Source organism: Cupressus sempervirens, chromosome 5 (assembly GCF_028749045.1).
Source record: "Cupressus sempervirens isolate cs-2001-9-10 chromosome 5, ASM2874904v1, whole genome shotgun sequence".
Lineage (NCBI taxonomy): Eukaryota > Viridiplantae > Streptophyta > Pinopsida > Cupressales > Cupressaceae > Cupressus > Cupressus sempervirens.
Window position 1 is genome coordinate 71,522,778 of NC_143122.1, and position 22,271 is coordinate 71,545,048.

The window sequence follows — 22,271 nt, forward strand, 5'->3', positions numbered from 1 at the left end:
TGAGAGTTGTGGGTTTGGTCTGTAATATGGAATGTATTGATCATAGCCAACAAAGCCTTACAACCCAACATATATTTGGTTCATTGGATGTAATTCAAAATATGTTTGCAATAAAATGAGTACTTTTGTTGTGTTGTTACTATTGGGGGCTTAACAATCTCCTTTAGGGATACATTTCCCTTGTATTACATCATATGGTATTAGATTATGGTTTGATCTGGTTGGACTTATTAGAGTGAAGGTTGATCTAATTATGGTCGATCTAATTGTGGTTGAGCTTAGTGGACTTGTGAAGACTTGGACTTCTTTTTTGTGAGGTGGAAAATCATGGTTTTGGGTCACAATTGTGGAGGAATCATTCAAGTTGTGTTGGTATCCTATTACAGACCTTTTGATTCTTGTTGGTGGATAGATCACCAAAGTTTGAGAAAATGCACCTTGTTGTGATTCAGTATGTCTCCTACAAGGATGAATCCTAGGAGGTTGGAACATATGTTTGAATAATTTAAGGAAGAGATGAGGAATGAAATCCAAAATGTCATGAATGGCTTAAGAAGGAATTCTAAAATAGAAGATGAATATGTTGAAGTTGTTGAAGATCTCAAAGCACTTGAAGTAGAGATCCTTGTAGAAGAAGAAATATTGTTGAGAGCTATGACACAAGTTGCTAAGATTCATAGAATGAAGGTATCAAACTATTCTAGTATTTTAGAGCATGAGGAATAAATAGATTGGATTAATGAACTTTAGGATTACTTTGAGCTTGAAAACATTGTAGATTTATAGAGAGTTAGGTTAGCACAAACTAAATTAAAAGGTCATGTTTTAGATTAAGGTAAAAGCAGGTTTTGAAGGGGCCCTGAAACCCATTACATCAAAGAGAAAGATAAACCATTAAGCACAACCAGGTTTTAAAAGGACCTGAAACTAGCCAAACAACTAAACTAGGTTTTGCAGGGACCTGAAACCAGCAGATATGACCAGTAAAATTAACCAAAAACTCTGGAATCTGAAAGGACAAACAGAATGGAGCAAAGCAGCCAGGAAGGCTATCCAAACCAAATACCAGAAAACCAGAGACAAGGCCATAACACCAACCCAGAAGAACCAGTCAGCATAAGGGAACAAAAGATTATCCTTTTAAAATGAGGTTACCCTTATGCGACCGAAGGGTCATATCTAAAGGGGGAGCAGAAGGCTTAGCCTTCTTCCCTTTAACCGCAATCCAACCGTCCTCAAACTCCACTGCCTCGGTCACCCAATCCTCATAGGACAAAGACCCATGGAACCCAGGGGATGCAGAGGCCTCAGCAAACACCCTATGAGAGACAGACGACAACTGACCCCTAGGAGGGTCAACCGAAGCAGGGCGAGAGACCAAATCCTTAACCACCAGCTTGGAAAGAACGCTGCCCACAGCCACAGAATCCACAGGATGAGACGCCAAAGCAACCTCCGCAACCACCGACACGATAGGAACACTAGCCTCAACCTCTGAAACCACAAGAGAAACCAAGGATTGTTTCACCGTATAATGCTCAGAGGAGGCCCCAGTCCACCAAGAGGGGGAACGCCTGGGTTTGGATTTCCCAGCTACACAACGAGCAGCAGCATGATCCGTCAAGTGGCATTTCCTACAATGAAAAGGGATTCCCTCGAAATCCAACATTTGAGACCAAGACCCCCTCGGAGAATCCAAACAGACCGCCTCAGGAAGACCTTTAGAAACATCCAAGTCAACAAGGAAGCGAGCACAGGTCGACTGGAAAATATCCGAAGTGTCAGCATCCACATATAAGAAATCCCCAATAGCGTTCCCAATAGATTCAAAAACTGAATCCTGCCAAAGATGAATCGGAAGATTAGGGAGCTGAACCCAGATAGGGTACTTATTAAAGGATTCCGAGAGAGGATCAAAATCCATATGCCACGGTTTGGCCATAAGCGGAAATCTGCCCTGCCAAGAGAAATTATTGTGACATAAAATAATCTTCCTGTCATTAGAATCTTGAAACTTAGCTATAAAAAAACCTTTAGCACACAGAAATATGTGAACATTATAATCAATCAGTGGCAACCAGTTCTTGGAGATCCAGCCATGTAGATCAGCAAGGGAGGGCCAATAGCCACGGAAGCGAAAAATTGCAGCAAAAGAAGAAAGGTCATCTACCTTTTGAAAAATGTCTTCAACTGAATTTGGATCCAAAGGGACCCTAATAGGCTTTAAAGCACTTACAGGCGAAACCAGAGAGGGGCCAGAAGAGTTAACGTGAGGGAAAGCACCATGAAGCCCAGCCTCAAAGGCGGCAACATCAGCGAAAGTTCTTCCCCCAGAACCAAAAGAGCCTGAACCAGGAGCAGGAGAACCAGAAGCCAACAAAGGGGCAAACAGGACCCTACCCCCATCCGTAGAAGAGGTCGGGCGAAATGCAAAAAGAGCCTTAGCCCCACCCACAAAAGAAGCCCCACCCGCAGGAGGAGCGGGAGCGACTCCAACAGCTACGCTGGAACAGGACGGAGATAGGGGAGTCGCAGCAGATCTTCTAGTTTGAAAAAGTGCTTGGGCGAGAGAGCGGGGAGAGCGGCCCATGGAATTTTTGGTTGAGAGCGGGGAGAGTTGTGGTATAGTTGTTAATTGAAAGGTCATGTTACATTGTGGTGGAAGAATCAAAAAAGGATAGAGAAGATAATGATGAACCTAAGATTAGTAGAAGAAAACCCATGGTTTCTATAATGAACGCTAAATTCATTCCTAGAGATTATGAACTTAAATTGTTTAAGAAGTTACAGAATTTGAAAGAAAAATATATATTTGTGAAAAATTACACTGAAGAATTTTACAAGATACAAATCAAATCTGAACATCGTGAATCTTCCAAGGAAAAGGTTGCAAGGTATGTTAATAGTTTGAAATTCAATGTTCGGGATGAATTGATTATGTTGAGACTTAGTTTAGTTAAAGATGCTTATCAATATGAATTGAAGGCAAAAGAAAAGTTAGGAAGGAATCAAGGTAAACAATTGACAAAAGTAGATAAGGGTAAGCAAGTAGTTTTTTATAAGAAATATGCATTCAAAAGTACTTGTTTTAAATGTGGTAAAGATGGACATCAAGCTATTGAATGTCCTGGTATGAATATTGACAAACAAAACTTGGTAGTATAGGAAGATCAAAAAGTGAAAACTTGTGATGTTGATTTGGCTTACTTGAAGTTGGAGAATCTCATTTAATGAGAAGAGTCGCATTAGCTAAGCATTATGTGGAATCAGAGAAAAGAAAAACTTATTCTGAACTATTTGTAAGTCTGGAGGTAAATGTTGCAAAGTTAGTATGGATGGACGTAGTACTGATAATCTTATTTTTGAAGAAATGGTTAGGTAACTTAGATTGAAAATATTGAAACATCCTACTCCTTATGGTATCAATTGGTTTCAAGATAATTATTGTGTGTAGGTTAGAGAAAAATGCTTGGTTAATTTTGATATTGGACCTTTTAAGGATGAAGTATTATGTGGTGTAGTAGACATGAAAGCTTGTCATGTTTTACTTGGAAGACCTTGGTGATTTGATAAATGAGTTATACATGATTGCAAAACGGGTAGTATTATAGTAAAGAAAAATGGAAGAAAGTTTTTTTTTTTATCCCTTTAAAGGATGAGGAAGGAGGAAAAGAAATGAATCTAAGTGTTTTCAAGAGTTTTAGTTTGAGAACAACAGAACCTGTGGATAAGGTTGGTATTGATGAAGGGCAGTTTGAATTGAAGAAGTTGTCTGATCTTATGATTAAGAGAAGAGATAAAGAAAAGAAAACTTCTAATCAAATGAAGGCATGCGACATGTATGATCCATTTGATCCTTGATGTAGCAGCAGTAGCAGATCTGAGATGTCTGATGAAATATTTGATTGCAATGGTAAGTTTGGACAATCAAATATATTGATTGATGAAGAGGATTTATATGTTAAGAATGAGCATGGAATTTATATTTTGAATTCTCTCAGATGTTCATAAGTTATTATGGAATATCTTTTATCACCTTGGGTGTCTAGTGCAAGAACATTCTTAAGTTGTTGGAAATCTTCTATCCCCAAAAAGATTATACCTTATTTCTCAGTTATCTATCTGACAATTTGATTCGGCAAACACTTATTTGTCCTTTCCAAATTATGTGGGCTTAGCTTCATATTATGGACCTACCATGGATCATCATCCTAAATGCATAGGATTTAATATTACATTTGGTGGGAGTTATTCTTCATCTTCGGCTCAAGCCATAGTAATGATTCCCACTTTTTGGCCAACTGTGATAGTGAAATAGATATTTTTAAAATAAACTTCATTTTCATATGTGTATTACTTAAAAACCGTAAAGAATTTGGAGATGACGTAAACTGGTGATTTTTAACATTTTTTTTCTAGTTTCCAACAAATTTTTTAAAATTCATTTGACGTCCATTTTTTCCATCTCCTTTGAGAAGTGGTTTATATGAAAATTGGCATTTTCAAAGAGTGTTGGGTCGTTTGATCAAGATAAAATAAAATTCTAAATATGATAATGACAAAAGGATAGAATAGTAACATCAATACCTAGTAAGTTTAGTTGGTTTCATTCAATTTTGTTAAAAATTATAGAGTTATTTAGTGGAAAAGTGACTCTAATGATAATTTAGACATAGCTTATTTTTTATCAATATAATTTGAGTAGCATTGATCAAAATGAAATTTATCTTCATTTTCTAGAAAGGTAACACACATAACTTTGATGGACATATTTTTAAAAATTTTTATTCTCGCATTTTCTATTTTTCCTGAATCTTCAGATCAAGATTTGTGAAATGGCTAGACAACCTGTGTTTAATAAAACTAAAAAGAAAACATTGATAAACACAATATATACTAAAAATATAGTCATTGGAAAACTTAATCAGAATAGAACAATTTTCTATATTTAGTTTTAGAATATGGACCTATTTAGCCCTTTCTTAAGCCCTCAAAAGGGAACCTTTTAACATAAATTTTAGTAAGTTTGTAAAAATTTCAATTTTGGGACCTTCAATGAAGGGGGCTTCGAATGAAGCCCTTAGAGAGGCTTTGAACGAAGGGGTTTCATTCGAAGCCCCCTAGGGGATAATTTGGGTGGCAAACCCCCCTGGCCCACTTTTTGGTCATCTATTGGCTCTAGGGGCTTCGTTTGAAGCCCTTTTTGGCAATTTGCACAAGGGGCTTCGAATGAAGCCTAGGGCTTCTGATGCAAGAGCATTCCTGGGTGTAAGAGAAATCTTGCATCACCCAAAAATATTTTTATTTTCAGCCTTTTCTATTCTAATAAGGACTAGTAGATAAGGGGGTTACTATTTCTGGGACTTTTCTATTTTCAGGAAGTTTGTCATACGTGCTCGGAATGTTCTAATTTTCTACATGAAGATTCATTTCAGAATTATAAGCTTACAATAAAAATCTCATTGTTCCACCTTAAGTATCAGAGAAGTTATTGCAAATTTTTAGTGAAAAATTTAAGAGAAACATCTTTGGGCTCACCGTTGGAGACCTTCAAGTGCCCAGCTGAGGTCAAAAAACTGGACGGAATGGCACTTGCACAGTTTCAAGTTTGTAGATCAAGAGCTGGCATTTTTGAAAAGTGGTTATAATAGCCAATTGGAGCATTGGTTCGAGAGTTATGGCCTTCCAAAGTTGGGCTACCCAAAATTCCTAAATTAATTGTCAAAGATGTATTTGGCTGACTATATATGTATTGTTAGGGTTGGTTGGCCCTAGGTATTAATTTTGAGCATCTAGAAGCTTCTCAGGTGGCATAAAATTGCCTATTTAAGAAAGGCCTAAACATTGTCTAGAACAACTTTGGGTCATATTTCGTAGCTTAGTCTTACAGATTATTGTAATGAAAGCGCCCATGTGAGTTAGCTTATTGTACTAGTGAATTATGTAATTTCGCATTTGCGATGAAAATAAGAAGTCCATATTTTGTTTTCGCATTTGTTGTTGTTTCTTTGTTTCTGTTATGTGTTTATGGTATTAAGGGGAGCACCATTCATCAAGTGGTATCAGAGCTAGAGTTTTTGAGTGTGGATAGATTGTTGACTGTGAGGCAATTCACACTAGGACCGTGATTTGGGTTGAGCATGTAGATAGATTGCTGATTGTGAGGTAGTTTGCACTAGGGTTTCAGCGGAAGTGTAAAAATGCCTCCACAAAGAGAGCATGGCAGAAGAGATGTAGGTGTTACACCTGAGGGTTTTAGAGCCCTCCAAAGACAAATGAAAGCATTGGAAGAACAAATGCATAGAGGAATAAATCTTCCTGTAAGAGATGAAAGCGAGGATGAGGACAAAGTAGAAGAAAATGTCGAAGTAGAGGCAATTCTAAACCCAAAGGAAGAGACATTTTTTAAGGCCATCTCCAAGGTTGGAAAAAGACCCAAGTTTGAAGTTCCCACATTTTCGGAAAATCTTAACCCAAAGGAGTTGATCGATTGGATCAATGAATTAAAGGCATACTCTGAGTATGAAGATATTGAGGACCCTGATAGGGTCAAGTTTGTGAAGGTGAAACTGAAGGGACATGCAAAGATGTGGTGGCAAGAGGTTCAGTTGGAGCGAAATAGAAAGGGAAAGGAAAAATCACTAGATGGGATTGAATGATAGCTAAACTAAAGCAACAATACATTCTTGTGGATTATGAGCTTGATCTATTGAAGAAAATGCAAGGGTTGAAGCAAGCAGGAAAATCTGTTCAAGAGTATACCGAAGACTTCTACTAAGTTCTCATTAGAACCCATGCAGAAGCAAATAAGGAGAAAGTGGTCTATTATCTTAAGAGGTTAAGGTCAAATATTTATGACGAGCTAAGTTTAGTTCGAATGAACAATATTGAGGAGGCATACCAGGTTGCCCTAAGAGTTGAAGAAAAATTGAGCAAGAAGTTTCACAACAAGAATAGTGGAAGACTAGGTTGCTGTGGAAGATCTGGTAGATGATCTTATGGAGGTCGTAATGATGATCAGAAGAAAAAGGATGAGGATGGAAGTGGCAGTCAGAACAAGAGGGGAAAAAATTCCAATCATTTCCATGATCAGAACAATAGAGGTTAGAGAGGAAGAGCCAAAGGACAAGGATCTGGAAGAGGAGGCTTTTGTGAGAAATTTTTCCATTGTGGAGAAGAAGGGCATAGAGCATTTGAATGTTCCCAATGCCAAGGAATGACAGATCGAAGAATAGAAGGCCAGGCCAAAGTTGCAAATGTTAATGAAGATTTCAGATTCTCACATTCTAAAGATGTTGAAATAGGAGAAGTCCTAGTTAACAAAAGAGTCCTACTGAGTGGTGAGAATGAACCTAATCAAAGGAGGAGCTTGTTTGACAGAAGGTGCAAATGTGGAGATAAGTGTTGTGATGTAATCATTGATGGTGGAAGTACTAACAATCTGGTGTCAAAATGATGGTCACAAAGTTGAAGTTGAAGAAACAAAAACACCCGCTTTCATACAGTATTTCTTGGTTGCAAGATGACCACAAGGTCATGGTCCATGAGCAATACTCGGTGTAGTTCAAATTTGGAATCTACCATAATGAGGTACTTTGTGACATCATACCTATGGACATATGTCATATGTCATATGTTGCTAGGTAGGCAGTGGCAGTTTGACAGACATGTTGTACACGATGGGCGAGAAAATACCTACACTATGACCAAGGATGGTGTGAAGCATAAGTTGAAGTTGTTGAAGGATAAAGAAGAAAATGTATGTAGTGTTGTCAAAATATGTTTTTTTGATGGAAAAGAATTTCTCAAAGGTATGAAGCATGAGCATATGTGTTTTTTTATAATTCCAAAAGATAGTAAAGAAGAAGTAGAGGAGGTACCTACAGAAGTTGCAGATATGTTGAGAGAATTTTTTCATATTGTATCATATAATGTACCTGATGGATTGCTTCCAATGAGGAAGATCAGTCACCAGATGGATTTGGTTCCAAGAGCTAGTTTTCCAAACAAGGCAATGCACAGAATGACACTAGCAGAAAGTGAAGAGTTGAACAGACAAGTTCATAAGTTGTTACAGAAGGGGCTAATTCGAGAGAGTTTGAGTCCATGTGTTGTACCTGTTACCAATTTAACATTCCTCCTAAATTGCTATGTTATATGCTAAACTAAGCATGTTTTATCTGTTGACTACCACTGTTTAGTTGCTGAGAATATGCATTACAGAATGAAAAGAGTGCAAAATGTAAAGTACATAAATCAACAAACAAGAGAACTGATCACTTTTGATTCAGAATACAAGTATCAAAATAGTATCATTTTTAATTGAAATATCCAAATTTGTTTTGAGAAGGTACAAAGTGTTCATGTTTTACACAATACTTAAATACAATGCATTCAAATATTACAAGCATTCTCAACTCCTAACATAAATATCTGAATTAAACACATTGTATAAACAGAAAAGTACTAAAAAGACAAGATAAGAAGAAAGGCATCCATTGCCTGAATGGAAGGTTAGTTGCGCTGAATTCTAAAGGGTTGATCCCACATCTCCATCTAGGAGTAAACCTGCGAAAAAATCAAAGAAGAAATGGATCAGTTCATATGAACTAAGCAATGGAAAACTTTCCTATCATCTATACTCTGTTGTTCCTACAACATGGTTATTCAGATAACTATGTTAAAAAGGCAAGAAAGCAAGAAAAATCCGAAGAAGATAAAACATGTTTATACTAATGAGTTTGTTCCATGTGCAGATACAGGTATGAAGACTTCAGGCTATTGAAGGATCATGTGTAAGTTACATGCATGAAGCCTTTTAGCTGAGTTTGTTCAAGAAAAGACAGAAGATTTTGACTTTATTGTAAGGGCATTTGTAGCAGAGATTGTTTTTTTTTAGCATTGATTATAGAGATTTAGCAGTTCCTTGTCATTGGTTCTTGCGCAATATTGTGGATTTTTTACTTTAATGTTCTGTTTGCCTTCATTTTAGTTACGACTCTTATTGTAGATTTGAATCTTGATACGTGTGATTACAGGTCTGTGTTTGTGATTATTGTCTTTTTGCAGAAAATTGGTGAAACCTAGGTATCTCTTTAAAAGTAAAAGATCTCGATCCTTGCATAAAAACACTTTTGTGGTTACGTGTTTGTTTGAGTATTGTGAATCAATTGTCTTTTCGTAATTCGTGCTAATTTGATCAAAGTTACATTCAAAACCATTGGTGTATCACCTATTTTAAGTTTTAGTATCTAGTTATTCACATACATTCTCAACCCTTTTCCCAAGTTCAAAGTTAGTTTCATAGGTGATATCATATAGGAACCGGCCTAGAATCCAGAGATTCTTCTCTCGTTCTTAACCCCACCATCCGAGAGAGGTTTCCATGTTCCAACAGGATAGCTAGATTCCTATCTCGCTATAAGTGCAATCTTGATTGACAACAGTTTTTGGCATGCCCGGTGGGACACGAACTACTTTTCAGTTCGCTGAATCGCATAATTTTATTGCTGTTATTGGTGCAGGTAGCAGTATTATAGCCTTTGTGAAGGATTTTTTACCAGCACTTGGCGACTCTATAATTGAAGGTTTTGCATATCCAATAAGTACTTGATGAGCAGGACTCCAACTAGGTCTAACAAAGAGGGATTTGTCTACCAAGAACTACAGTCGAGTAGAAGAGGAACCAAATCAACAAGGGGAGCAAGGAGGATAGATTTTTCATCATTTGACAACCTAATATTTGAAGATCAAGCACTAGAGGTAATTGCTAAAGATATTACTTTTTCAGAGGATTTTGATATCTATGGTAATTTTGGCTCTGAATTACCCATTGTTGAGGAAACACCCAAAGGTCAGTTTGTTCCTACAGCATCTACCAGTAGTTCTCTAATTGTTGTCCAAGGCCTAAAGACATATCAACGAAAGGCAACCAAGCCAAATCAGCTGTTATCATCAGTTTTATAGCAACAAGTGTTACCACTTCACCAAATGGTTCGAAATTTGCCATTCGTACCTTTCAATGCTGGGAGTCCTTTACAAATTACCACCCATCATGATATTCCACCAATAGCACTGAAAAGTTTACCATATTCCATTGGTGAAAATCATGTATCAACGGTAGAACATATCAAAGATGTAGCCATGCTTTGCGGCTTACATCAAGTAGCCCATGAGGATGTGGCGTTAAAATTATTGGCAGCCTCATTCAAAGGTAAGGCATCTATATGGTTTTGTAGCTTACCAATCAATTCAATTGTCACATGGGATGGGCTGGGAATAATTTTTATCAGTAAATTTGAAGACAAATCAAATCATTTATCCTTAATTGAGCAATTGACTACCATCAAAAGGTGTCCTAATGAGCACATTTCAGACTTCAATTTTTGTTTTCAGAGGACATGGGACAGAATTCCAGCATCTGTCAAACCTTCTAAGGATCATGTGTTTTTGTATTATTTGAGAGTTTTTAACAGCGATATTTCAATCATGATCTAGTCTATGGGCAGTCGTACCTTGCCAGTGCATTTGACATTGTCGTTAGAGCTAAGAATAGCTTGATTCAAGTTGAAAAATTACCTCCAAGGCCACCAATGCCATAGTTTGCAAAAGTACAACCAATAGTAGCAGTTGTAGTACAATTGTTAGCTATTGTACCACCAGCGCCAACATTACTAGTATTTAATGTGCAAGTTGCAGCAGAAGAATATGCAGTTACAGCTCCTATTAGGGAGCTAAAAGAGCAAAATGTTGAGCTGAAAGAAAAAAATGATAGCATAATGAAGACATTGCACTGTTATGAAAATGAGATAAAGAACTTGAAGAGGCAACAAGGTCAATACAATAGACCTCCTCAAGTTCCTTATCAGAATAATAGGCAGTCAAATCAATTTTCAAATTCAAATCAATCATCTCAGAATCAAGGACAGCAAAGGAATTATGGTCAAAGGGCTGGTCAATCCTATAATTATGCCACTCCTAGTACTTCCAATGAGCTCATAGTGGTGCCTCAAAACAATTATGTACATGAAGAAGAATGGTGCAATACGTTTAATGCTGGCCACTTTTGGTGGGATTGTCCACATGCACTGGAGGCAAGAAGGCAAGATGTTCTCAAGGGACAACTGATTGTAAACTAAGGAGAAGTCAACTAGCAAGGTAATTTGCCACTGCAAGGTAATCAAGACGCTGCCTTAATGAATTTTAACGAAGATGAGGTTGTTATAGCAGTAAATTTTGATCAAAATCAGACCTGGTGATCTATATCAGTGGGAACAAGGTCAAAGACCCAAGCTACAAATGTACAACATCAAACTAATAAGTCAAAACAACAGCAAGTCAATACTGATAATATGCAACCAGAACCATCAAATGCACAAAAAATGCAATATGTACCAAAAGGACAGCAAGTTCAAGTACAAAAGGCGAGTTCACAACCATCACAATAGCAGAAGGAGCCTACTGTACCAAAAAATCAGTCAAAGGTTAGTACCCAAAATTTTAATATTGTTGAGCATCTAAAGAAGACTCATGTTCTTGTTTCCATGTGGGACGTTCTAGCACTCCCAAGTCAAAAGAATATGTTACAGGAAGCATTACAATCACTTACCTTATCTAATAGTGCTTTGGCATAGCAAACCCCTAGAGTTCTAATGGCTGCAAATGTTAATAATTCACAATAGCCATCCAAAATAGTGAAGCCACCACCCTTTTACGTTATAGTCATAATAGGCAAGTACCTTGTTCATAATTGCATGATAGATTCAGGTGCCACTAGCTCAGTTATGTCAAAGAAGATAGTTGACTAACTAGGCCTCAAATATGAACCAATTGAAAAGGGGGTAGTTCAACTAGATGGGGCAACCATTGAAACGATTGGAGTAATAAGAAACGCGGATTTAACCTTGCATGCTTGTCCTAGTTTTTCAGTTCCCATGGATATATACATCATTGACTTACCTCCATATTTTTCCATATGTTTGTCACGAGATTTCACTAGCAAAATAGGAGATTATGTTTCTGTTGATTGGTCTCACATGCTCTTCTGCACTAGGTATGGTACTAAGGTGACAATTCCATCTGAACCTATTGCTAAAGATTGTCTAGAACATAATGTTGTCGCTGCTAAAAATAATATAGCAGCAATTTTATTTGATCAAGATGAAATTAATGTTGTTTATGAATCCAAAACGCCCATAGATAATGTTCCTGATATATTATTAGACGAGTGGGCTATTGAAAATGTTGAGATTTTAGAACAATAGGTTGAAGAACCAAGTTTGGGCAATTACGTTATTCATGAGACTACTAATTTTCAGCCAAATGTCATGAAAAGTGTAGATTTAAATGCAGAACAGCAAGGTAATGAGGTGTGGAAATTATTTTTTGATGGTTCACGCAGCAAAACAAGTGCGGGAGGAGGTTGCATGTTAATTTCACCAGCAAATGAAAGGTATTATGCCTCTTTTAGATTTACTTTCAGTTGTACCAATAATGTTGTTGAGTATGAAGCACTGGTGAATGGATTAAAATGGGCCATAAAAAGAGGTATCAGTTGTTTGCAAGTTTATGGTGATTTTGAATTGATTGTTAATCAAGTTAGAAGCATTCATGCTACTAAAAATGATTTGTCGAAAAGTTATAAGCACGTTGTGTGGGATTTAATTGAAGGTTTTGAATCTTTTAATTTGCAATTTGTTCCTAGAAATCAGAATAAACATGTTGACAGACTTGCTACAATTGGTGCACAATATGATATTCCTACTTAAATTAGCAAGAATAAAGGAAATAATCATGTAAAAGTTGTTGTTAGACCTGTTGTACCTAACAATGTTGAAAGCTGGCAGGTATTTGAATCTGATCAGCACCTAGTGAATTTTATAAGAGAAGAGGTTGAGTTTGCTCAGCCAAACCAGCAAAAGCTGCAAGACCAGTATGAGGACCAAGTTATTCAACTAAGGACAAATAAGATGCCTAAAGGTTTGGTGACTTTAGAATCTATTTTTAATACTGATGATCAATTTTAAAAGGATAAAAAGCTCAAACTTGGCAAGGTATGTACCCCTAAAGAGCGTCAAACTTTTGTGAATTTATGCAATGAATTCCAAGATATTATTGCATGGAGTTATTTAGATTTGAAAGGGTTTGATCCTAATATTGCTCAACATACCATTGAGTTAGAAGCGGGTGCAAAATCGATTAGACAAAAACAAAGGCCAATTAATCCCAAGTTAGAACCTCTTATGATTAAAGAGCTGAACAAATTAATAGAAAGCAATATTATATTTCCCATCAAGCATAACTCTTGGGTTTCTAATTTGGTTCCAATTATGAAGAAGAATGGAGAAATCAGATTGTGTGTTGACTTATGTGATTTAAACAGAGCTTCATTGAAGGATAGACATCCTTTACTTTCAATGGAACAAATCTTGCAGGTTGTTTCAGGTTCGGAGAGATTCTCATTGCTGGATGATTTTTCTAGTTACAATCAAATTTTGGTCAAAGAAGAGGACAAATTTAAAACAGCATTTACCACCAAATGGGGCACTATGGCTTATTAAAAGATGCCATTTGGCTTGTCAAATGTAGGTGCAACTTTTCAAAAAGTAATGGATAAAGCTTTCCTGAATTTAATGTACAGGTTTGTGCTGGTTTATCTTGATGATATCACTGTTTTTTCAAAGAATGCAACAGATCACTTTCAGCACTTAAAGGTAATATTTGAGAGATGCAGGGAATATGGTATATCTTTGAATCCTAAGAAAAGCGTTTTTTCTGTTCATGAAGGCAAATTGTTAGGATTCATTGTATCAAAAGAAGGTATTACTATAGAACCAGAAAGAGTAAGTGCAATTCTCACTCTACCACTTCCAGCACATAAAAAGGGACTGCAAAGTTTCTTGGGTAGAATCAATTTTGTGAGACGATTTATTCGAAATATTGTTGAATTATTGATTCCACTAACAGCTATGCTTAGAAAATGTATGGTTTTCAGCTGGACAAAGGAAGGTAAACGTAGTTTTGAGCTGATAAAAGAAGCATTAGCTGCTGCTCCCACATTGTTGAATCCAGATTTTTCTAAAGATTTCATATTATATGCTTATGGAAACATTGATTCTATTGCTGCTATGTTAGTTCAACAAAATGATGAAAGTTTTGAACAACCATTAGCGTTTTTCAGCCAAGGGCTTAAAGATTACGAACTGCATTTTTTTTTGTTGAAAAGCATGTTCTTGTTGTTATTAGAAGTTTGAAAAAATTCAAGCACATGTTTTCCAATAATAAGATCAAAATAATGGTTGCTCATCATTCTGTTAAAGATTTCCTGCTCAATAAATATTTGAATACTAAAAGAGCAGGTTGGATTACAAAAACCATAGAGTATGATATTGAAATCAATGTAACCAAGCTGGTTAGAGGTAAGGGATTATGCGAACAGCTTGCTAGAAATGGAAATAATGATTTAGATCATGATAATGATGTTGTTTTAACCATGTTAGATGAGCAACAACCTATTGTCCACAATATTCAGAATGATTGGGTGGAAGATATGATAAGGTTCTTGTAAATAGCACGTTGTCCTAAAGGTTTGGAAAGGTCAAAATGAAAGTATTACAGATTATAAGCTATTCCTTACTGTTTGATGAATGGTATTTTATTTAAGAAAAATCTGCAAGGTGTATTGCTAAGATGTATTAAACTAGCTCAGGTTGACCACATCCTTCATCAGTTTCATGAAGGGCTAGCTGGAGGCCATTTCTCACCAAGAGCTATGGCTCTTAAGGTAATGAAAGTTGGCTATTATTGGCCCAACGTATTTAAGGATGCTCATTTCTAGGTAAGAAAGTGTCAGAAGTGCGCAATTTTTGCTAGAAAAGAAAGGTTGGTTGCACTTCCTTGGCAGCCTATTCAAGTGGACCAGTCATTTATGAAATGGGGTCTAGACTTTATTGGTGTCATTAATCCACCTTGAAGTGCAGGTCATAGGTGGGTATTGACAGCCACAGATTATTTTACCAAGTGGACAGAAGTTGTAGCTCTCAAAGATGCAAATGAAAGTGTTATTTTAAATTTTTATGAGGATTTAGTTTGCAGATTTGGTGTACCAGATTCAATTATTTTAGATAATGCACTTGCGTTTGCGGAAAATAAGATTGCAGAATGGGTTGTTTAGGAAGGTATTTATTTGAATACATCATCTAACTATTACCCACAGGGTAATGGATAGGCTGAGTCCACCAATAAGAACCTGATTCGCATTATCAAGATAACATTAGAGGGCAATCAGCATTCTTGGCATGAGAAATTAAAATCAGCACTATGGGCTGACAGGATTACTCCTAAAAGATCAACAAGCATGTCTCCCTACACGCTGCTTTATGGTAAAGAAACCAGGTTACCAGTCTCAGTTGAGCTACCAGCATTGGATTTTATGTACCAACTTGATATGCTGGATGAAGAACCTGTGACAACAAGGCTGAATCAGCTAAACGAATTAGAAGAAAAGCGAAGAAATGCGTTGTGAAAAATTGAGTCATCAGACTCAAATGAAAAGGGTGTTTCATAAGAAGGCATTTCCAAAAGATTTTCAATTGTGAGACATAGTCTTGAAATGGGATGAGCTGAAAAGAAGGCCTGGAAAGCATACGAAGTTTGATGCCATGTGGGCTGGTCCGTACATCATAACCGGAACCACGCAACACAATGTTTTCCATTTGTCTACACTTGAAGGAGAGGAGTTGAAAATCCCGGTTCATAGGATTCACCTCAAACGGTGTTTTTGAGGTATTCTTCAGATTACAATAAGTGCTTTGGCATAGTAGTAGAGGTGTGATTTAATTTTCAGATTTCAATAAGTGTTGTTTCAGCACATTTAGATTCAAGTTCTAGCATGTTAGTTGTTAATAATAAAGCTGGAAACTACAACACATCATCATCAATCTGCCATCAACACATGAGATACATATCACACAAAGCATGGAACGAGTCTCGATGCCCTGAATCATACATACCTCACAGGTTCATAACAGGTTCATGATGACATGGTGTAATTTTCAACCATTCAGCTCTAAGAAAATTAGAGAACATTCAGGCATATTGCTGGTACAGATCATTTTGGAATATTTTCAAAAAAATAGCAAGTACAAATTTTGGTTTTGGATTATGGTTGACTTGAATGAATATCTTGCCCCATAGTAGTAATATGATGTGTTACCCACCATCATACTAGACTGATATACTGCTATATACACCATGAAAAAATTGCAAAATAGGAGGAATAGTCACTCCAAAACAGCTGGTATACCACTCTAGTACAATCATAAATAACACACCACATTGTTGTTATGACGCAAGGTACACATTCAAGCTTAGCATTTCAAGTTTTGTAGTTGTCTTTCAGTAGATTTTCAACCAAATCTGAAAGGTGTCATAACAGCCAACAGCTATTAGTCCTCACAACCACAATACAATCGTTATGTCATAGAAAAGAGATCAAAAAATAAACCATGTTATCTCTTTGTTGTGATACAATTCCATCCTAGTTATCAAAACGAACAGCTATGAGATCCTATGGCAACTAACATATTTGTTTTTTCAGTTTAGCTTTCAGTTTTCAGTTTGCTGTGGTGAGGTGTGTTTATTTCTGCAATGTTTTCAATTTGGTATTTTTCAAAATTTTGAGAAGGTTCAATTTTCTAAGTGTTAAAAATGACTCTATACCCAATGGATTGACAAGGCAGCTGATCTATTACTGTTTAGCAAGTAAACAACCCTGAGAGGTCACCAAAAATGTTACCAATTTAACATTCCTCCTAAATTGCTATGTTATATACTGAACTAAGTATGTTTTATCTACTGACTAACTGTTTTTAGTTGCTGAGAATACACATTACAGAATGAAAAGAGTGCAAAATGTAAAGTACATAAATCAATAAACAAGAGAACTGATCACTTTTGATTCAGAATACAAGTATCAAAATAGTATCATTTTTTATTGAAATATCCAAAACTGTTTTGAGGAGGTACAAAGTGTTCATGTTTTACACAGTACTTAAATGCAATGCATTCAGATATTACAAGCATTCTCAGCTCCTAACATAAATATCTGAATTAAACACATTGTATAAACAGAAAAGTACTAAAAAGAAAAGATAAGAAGAAAGGCATCCATTACCTGAATGGAAGGTTTGTTGCGCTAAATGCTGAAGGGTTGATCCCGCATCTCCATGTAGGAGTAAACTTGCAAAAAAATCAAAGAAGAAATGGGTCAATTCATATGAACTGAGCAATGGAAAACTTTCCTATCATCTATACTCTATTGTTCCTACAATGTGGTTATTCAGATAACTATGTTAAAAAGGCAAGAAGGCAAGAAAAATTTGAAGAAGATAAAACATGTTTATACTAATGAGTTTGTTCCATGTGCAGATACAGGTATGAAAACCTAAGGCTATTGAAGGATCATGTGTAAGTTACATGCATGAAGCCTTTTAGCTGAGTTTGTTCAGGAAAAGATAGAAGATTTTAAGTTGATTGTAAGGGCATTTGTAGCAGAGATTGTTTTTTTTTAGCATTGATAATAGAGATTCAACGGTTCCTTCTCATTGGTTCTTGTGCAATATTGTGGATTTTTTACTTTAATATTGTATTCGCCTTCATTTTAGTTATGACCCTTATTGTAGATTTGAATCTTAATACGTGTGATTACAGGTCTATGTTTGTGATTATTGTCTTTTTGCAGAAAATTGGTGAAACTTAAGATCCCTTTCAAAGTAGAAGATCATGGTCCTTGCATAGAAACACTTTTGTGGTTACGTGTTTGTGTGAGTATTGTGAATCAATTGTCTTTTCGTAATTCATGCTAATTTGATCAAAGTTACATTCAAAACCATTGGTGTATCACCTATTTTAAGTTTTAGTATCCAGTTATTCACATACATTCTCAACCTTTTTCCCGAGTTCAAAGTTAGTTTCATAGGTGATATCATATAGGAACCAGCCTAGAATCCAAATATTCTTCTCTCGTTCTTAACCCCACCATCCGAGAGAAGTTTCCATGTTCCAACAGGATAGCTAGATTCTTATCTCGCTATAGGCGCAATCTTGATTGACAACAGTACCGACAGTATTAACACCAAAGAAGAATGGAAAATGGAGGATGTGAATATATTCTCGCGTTATCAACAAGATCACAATCAAGTTTAGATTTCCATTGCAAAGGATGAATGATATTATGGACTATTTGAGTGGGGCTAAGTATTTTACAAAGATAGATTTGAAGAGTGGGTACCATTAGATTCGTATCAGAGAAGGTGATAGTGGAAGACTTCTTTCAATACCAAAGAAGGATTGTATGAGTCATTAGTCATGTCTTTTGTGCTAACCAATGCACCAAGCACTTTCATGAGACTCATGAATGAGGTATTGAAGGAGTATATGGGTAATTTTTTCATTGTTTACCTAGATGATACTTTGATCTTTAGCAAAACATTGGAGGAGCATTTGATTCATATTCACAAGGTGTTTGATAAATTGAGGGAAGAAAAGTTGATGATAAATCTGAAGAAATGCAATTTTGTAAAGGAGTTGGTGTAACTTTGTAGTCTCAGTAGAAGGTCTGAAAATGGACCCAAAGAAAGTGAAGGCTATCCTTGAATGGCCTACTCCAAAGAGTGCAATAGAGGTAAAATCTTTTCATAGACTAGCTATTTTTTACAAAAAGTTCATAAGAGGTTTTAGCAATGTTTGTGGACCCCTGACTAAAACAATGAGAGGAGATAGGAAAGAATTTAAGTGGACTGGAGGAGCAGATAAGAGTTTTAATTTGTTGAAACAAAAAGTTATTGAGCAACCTATTTTAGCACTTCCAGATTGTAACAAAGTGTTTCAAGTAGACTGTGATGCTAATGGTACTGCAATAGGAGCTATTTTGAGCCAAAAAGGTAGACTTGTTGCTTATTTTAGTGAGAAGTTGAATGATGCAAAAAAAAAAATATTTTGTTTATGATCAAGAATTTTATGCTATAGTTCAAGCATTGAATAAGTGGAGACACTATCTTCTTCCTAAGGAGTTTGTTTTGTATACTAATCATCAAGATTTGCAATATTTGAATAGTCAAGGAAAATTAAACCAAAGGCATTTGAAGTGGGTTGAGTTTTTGCAGAGTTATACATTTGTTTTGAAACACTAGAATGGGAAGTCTAACAAAGTTGCAGATGCTCTAGTAGAAGACAACTTCTGCTGATAGAAATGCAGATAGAGATGGTTGGGTTCGAGGAACTCAGCACTTTGTATTCAGATGATCCTGATTTTGGTGAAGCGTGGAAGGCTTGTACAGAACCTATTACACTTGACAGGACAAAGTGGTTGGATTTCATGATCCAGAATAGTATGTTGTTCAAAGGAAGTCAGGTGTACATTCCCAGAAGCTCAATGAGAGAGAAACTCATCAAGGAGAAGCATAGTGGAGGATTGGTTGGACATTTTAGCAAAGATAAAATTATAGCTTTGGTTGCTAAGAATTATTACTGACCATAGTTGTAGCAAGATGTGAAGAAGTTTTTACAAAGTTGCTGAGTATGTCGAATGGCAAAAGGAGTGAAGCAGAATACAGGGTTGTATCAGCCATTACCTGTACCAGAGAAGTCATAGGAGGATGTCAACATGGATTTTGTTCTTGGATTACCCGGGACTCAACAAGAGCATGATTCTATTTTTGTGGTGGTTTACAAGTTTTCAAAGATGACACATTTTATTCGTTGCAAGAAGATTAGTGATGTTGTTCATGTGGCAGAGTTGTTTTTCAGAGAAGTGGTGAGACTACATGGTCTACCAAAGAGTATAGTTTCAGATCAAGATACCAAATTTTGTTGGGTATTTCTAGTATACATTGTGGAAGAAGTTGAAGATGGATTTGAAGTTCAGTTCATCGCTTCATCCACAGAGTGATAGACAATAGAAGTTGTGAATCGTAGTTTGGAAAATTTGCTGAGATGTTTGCTTGGAGACAAACCAAAAGGATGAGATCTGATTTTACCACAAGAAAAAATTGCATATAATAATTATGTCAACAGAAGTACTGGTAAATCATCATTCTAGATTGGATATGGGAGTAGTCCCAGAAATGCTTTTGAATTGCAGCAATTGGATAAAGGAGAGATAAGTAGTGTTGAAGCATAAGAATTCATTGAACATTTGAAGAACATCCAAGAGGAGGTGAGGAAGCACATCATAAAGATGAATATAAATACAAGGCTAAGGTAGATGTGAAAAAGGAGGTATAAGAAATTTCATATTGGAGATGAAGTCATGGTTCATTTGAGAAAAGAGTTTTTTCAAGTGGGTACAAGTAAATGAAAAAGTTTGGACCATGCAAGATAGTGAAAATGCATGATTCTAGAAATGCTTATGAAGCGGTGCTCCTAGATCATAAATATTGCACTGTCATTTTATTGTGTCACCACTTCTTGTTGTTGGGGTTGTTGCTCTTGTTGAAAATTGTCTAAAAGGAGACTTCGGATCAAAGGGACCCCTAGCAAATAGTGTCAAAAGTTGAGAAATGCAATCTATAGTGTTAGGATTAAACCACGAACAGAAATAACAATTACATGCAAATATAACCAATATCAAAAAGTAATAGATCACACAAAAAAGAACACAAGACACCAAGATTTAATGTGGTTCACCCAATCCCTAGGCAACGTCCACCAAACAGCAAGTTTGATATTATTACAATCCAGTGATTACAACCTTATTACAATCTGTGATCCCTTACAACTCAATAATGCCACAAGAACCAATTTTGCATCACCACAATAATACAATCCCTAACCCTAAGCCCTTTTATACAAGTAATGTTATGCCGCTTTAGGGTTACAACATGTTGGCTATATGTCGGCCATATGTCGGCCACAATGTTGGCCATGGCCCCAAAAAAATTTTGGGGTGCTGCCCCAAACCCCAAAGAATTTATGAAGTATGTACAATACTTCCCTGATCAGTCAGCACAAACTAACATATAGAACATGGTCCACAAGCAACAAAATATTTTTTAGGCTCCACTAAATAATCTGATAGACCTACACCTTGAAATTGGACTTCAATTTCATCCCCACTAATGTCATGACACTATAAGAGCTCATTTTGACACTACATTTCACAAAATTAAAAAGAATGAACCTACTTATTATTTTAAAGAAAATAAAATAAATTATTATTAAACTAGTTTCGTCCTACGCTCCAATTTAGAAACAACAAAATAAGTTATTAACAAACTAGTTTCAACTCAGACCCTAATTTAGAAACAACAAAATAAATTATTAGGAAACTAGTTTCAGCCTAGGTTCTATTTTAGAAACAAAGCAAAAAATTTATAAAAAGCTAGTTTCAAATTAGATCCTAATTTAGAAACAACAAATTAAGTTATTAACAAATTTGTTTCAGTCTAGGCCTTAATTAGAAACAATGAAAATGAAATCACAAAAAATAAACAAAAAAATGAAAACACTTTCAAGTTTCAATAAGAATTCAGAAGTTAGAAACATCATTCAACAATAACTTCAAAAGAACTTGAAATTTAAGTTTTGAAATATATATATATATATATATATATATATATATATATATATATATATATATATATATATATATATATATCACACCTTGGGTTTGATGAGTCTCTTCAAGGAAGGTGTAGAATCTTCCTCTTTTTCTTCTTTCTCCTCTTCTATTTGCAATCATTTCTTGCACTCCTTGAATCACTTCTTGCACTCTTTTTAGCTCTTCTCTTTTAAAAGTAGCAAACAAGTTGAAATCCGATTGTGAGAAGACAATGAAGTTTGGAGGGGCTTATGCATGCTTCGAGGGCACCTCCTTTTTAGTGTTTAAATAGAATCTTATTATAAAAGTTAAAAAAATTAAACAATTAAAGAATTTTAAAAAATCATGTTCACTTCACATTGTTGTTGACTAGACTAAGGGCATCTAGACATCCTTGGGATGGTTGAGGGGCATTTGGGTGTCACCCATGTTAGGTAACTAGGGTGGGGGTGGTGGGTGAATCAATTATAACCATCTATCTTACAGGTCCGTAAACCACTTTTGACCAACTTAACACTTTAAACTTCCCAATCACAAGCTCAATAGACAAATCAAACTTCACAATAATTTGTAACTCAAACTTTGTAGTAAAATTGTTAACTTCATCTACTAAGTATCAGAGTAAACTTCATGTATATACCAAGTTACAACATGAAATAAACATGCAACACAA

General features: G+C 35.9%; 1 protein-coding gene across 2 annotated transcripts in view; it reads right to left on the minus strand.

The window, feature by feature from the left end:
* Positions 1-8,243: 8,243 nt before the first annotated feature.
* Positions 8,244-22,271, minus strand: part of LOC149554602 (uncharacterized) — a 47,940-nt gene continuing 33,912 nt past the window's right edge. For both annotated transcript variants that reach the window (XR_016364392.1, XM_089828655.1), the window contains exons 3-4: positions 17,174-17,238; positions 8,244-8,568 (exon numbers count right to left, since the gene is read on the minus strand). Coding sequence is in view for 1 of the 2 variants with exons in the window: in XM_089828655.1 (XP_089684781.1) it covers positions 8,439-8,568; positions 17,174-17,238 (195 nt within the window). In the remaining variant the exon portion in view is untranslated. The remainder of the gene's footprint in view (positions 8,569-17,173; positions 17,239-22,271) is intronic.